This window comes from Orycteropus afer, unplaced genomic scaffold (assembly GCF_000298275.1).
Source record: "Orycteropus afer afer isolate SDZICR_OR568_19922 unplaced genomic scaffold, OryAfe1.0 scaffold00087, whole genome shotgun sequence".
NCBI lineage: Eukaryota > Metazoa > Chordata > Mammalia > Tubulidentata > Orycteropodidae > Orycteropus > Orycteropus afer.
Window position 1 is genome coordinate 5,938,878 of NW_006921674.1, and position 1,485 is coordinate 5,940,362.

At 59.9% G+C, this 1,485-nt stretch overlaps 1 protein-coding gene across 1 annotated transcript in view; it reads left to right on the top strand.

Moving 5' to 3' along the window:
• POU3F2 (POU class 3 homeobox 2) overlaps positions 1–1,059 on the top strand; it is a 1,349-nt gene extending 290 nt beyond the window's left edge. The window contains 1 exon segment of the mRNA XM_042781134.1: positions 1–1,059. This exon segment is cut by the window's left edge and continues 132 nt beyond it. Within this exon segment, the coding sequence (XP_042637068.1) occupies positions 1–1,059 (1,059 nt within the window).
• The last annotated feature ends 426 nt before the right edge of the window (positions 1,060–1,485 follow it).

A 1,485-nucleotide genomic window follows, 5' to 3' on the forward strand; every position in this document is an offset into this window, starting at 1 on the left:
GACGGCTCCCCGTGGTCCACCAGCCCCCTAGGCCAGCCGGACATCAAGCCCTCCGTGGTCGTGCAGCAGGGCGGCCGCGGCGACGAGCTGCACGGGCCGGGCGCCCTGCAGCAGCAGCACCAGCAGCAGCAGCAGCAGCAGCAACAGCAGCAGCAGCAGCAGCAGCAGCAGCAGCGGCCGCCGCATCTGGTGCACCATGCCGCCAACCACCACCCGGGGCCCGGGGCATGGCGGAGCGCGGCGGCTGCAGCGCACCTCCCGCCCTCCATGGGAGCGTCCAACGGCGGCTTGCTCTACTCGCAGCCCAGCTTCACCGTGAACGGCATGCTGAGCGCCGGCGGGCAGCCGGCCGGGCTGCACCATCACGGCCTGCGGGACGCGCACGACGAGCCTCACCACGCCGACCACCACCCGCACCCGCATTCGCACCAACACCAGCAGCCGCCGCCGCCCCCACCCCCCCAAGGCCCGCCAGGCCACCCTGGCGCGCACCACGACCCGCACTCGGACGAGGACACGCCGACCTCGGACGACCTGGAGCAGTTCGCCAAGCAGTTCAAGCAGCGGCGGATCAAACTGGGATTTACCCAAGCGGACGTGGGACTGGCGCTGGGCACCCTGTACGGCAACGTGTTCTCGCAGACCACCATTTGCAGGTTTGAGGCCCTGCAGCTGAGCTTCAAGAACATGTGCAAGCTGAAGCCTTTGTTGAACAAGTGGTTGGAGGAGGCGGACTCGTCCTCTGGCAGCCCCACCAGCATAGACAAGATCGCAGCCCAGGGGCGCAAGCGGAAAAAGCGGACCTCCATCGAGGTGAGCGTCAAAGGGGCTCTGGAAAGCCATTTCCTCAAATGCCCCAAGCCCTCGGCCCAGGAGATCACCTCCCTCGCGGACAGCTTACAGCTGGAGAAGGAGGTGGTGAGAGTTTGGTTTTGTAACAGGAGACAGAAAGAGAAAAGGATGACCCCTCCTGGAGGGACTCTGCCGGGCGCCGAGGATGTGTACGGGGGGAGTAGGGACACGCCACCACACCACGGGGTGCAGACGCCCGTCCAGTGAACTCGAGCGGGGGGAGGGGCAGAGCGCGGGGCTCCCCCTCCCCTTCGGTCCAGGGCACTTTCCTGGCCCCCTTGTTCCCTCTCTAACTTCTGATTGTTCTTTTATTTTTAATTATTATTTCCCCGACCCTTAAAAAGACGAAAAAAAAAAAAAATAAGAAAAAAGGAAAGCAACTAAGACACTGGACTTGTCCTTTAAAATGGTAGCAGGTGTAATGATGTGTTTTGACCTTTACAGGCGAGTACCCAGGCAATGGAGTGGAATGTCTCATAGAGAGAGTGAAGCGAGAGCGTGTGTTAGATAGATAGATGGCAAGCACTGAGATAAATACCTGGCAAAACTAAATAAATTACCAAAAAGAAAAAAGAAAAAAATCCACCAAACCGTGATAAACACAAAATGCAGCTTCTTGATGTTCCTAGTTGG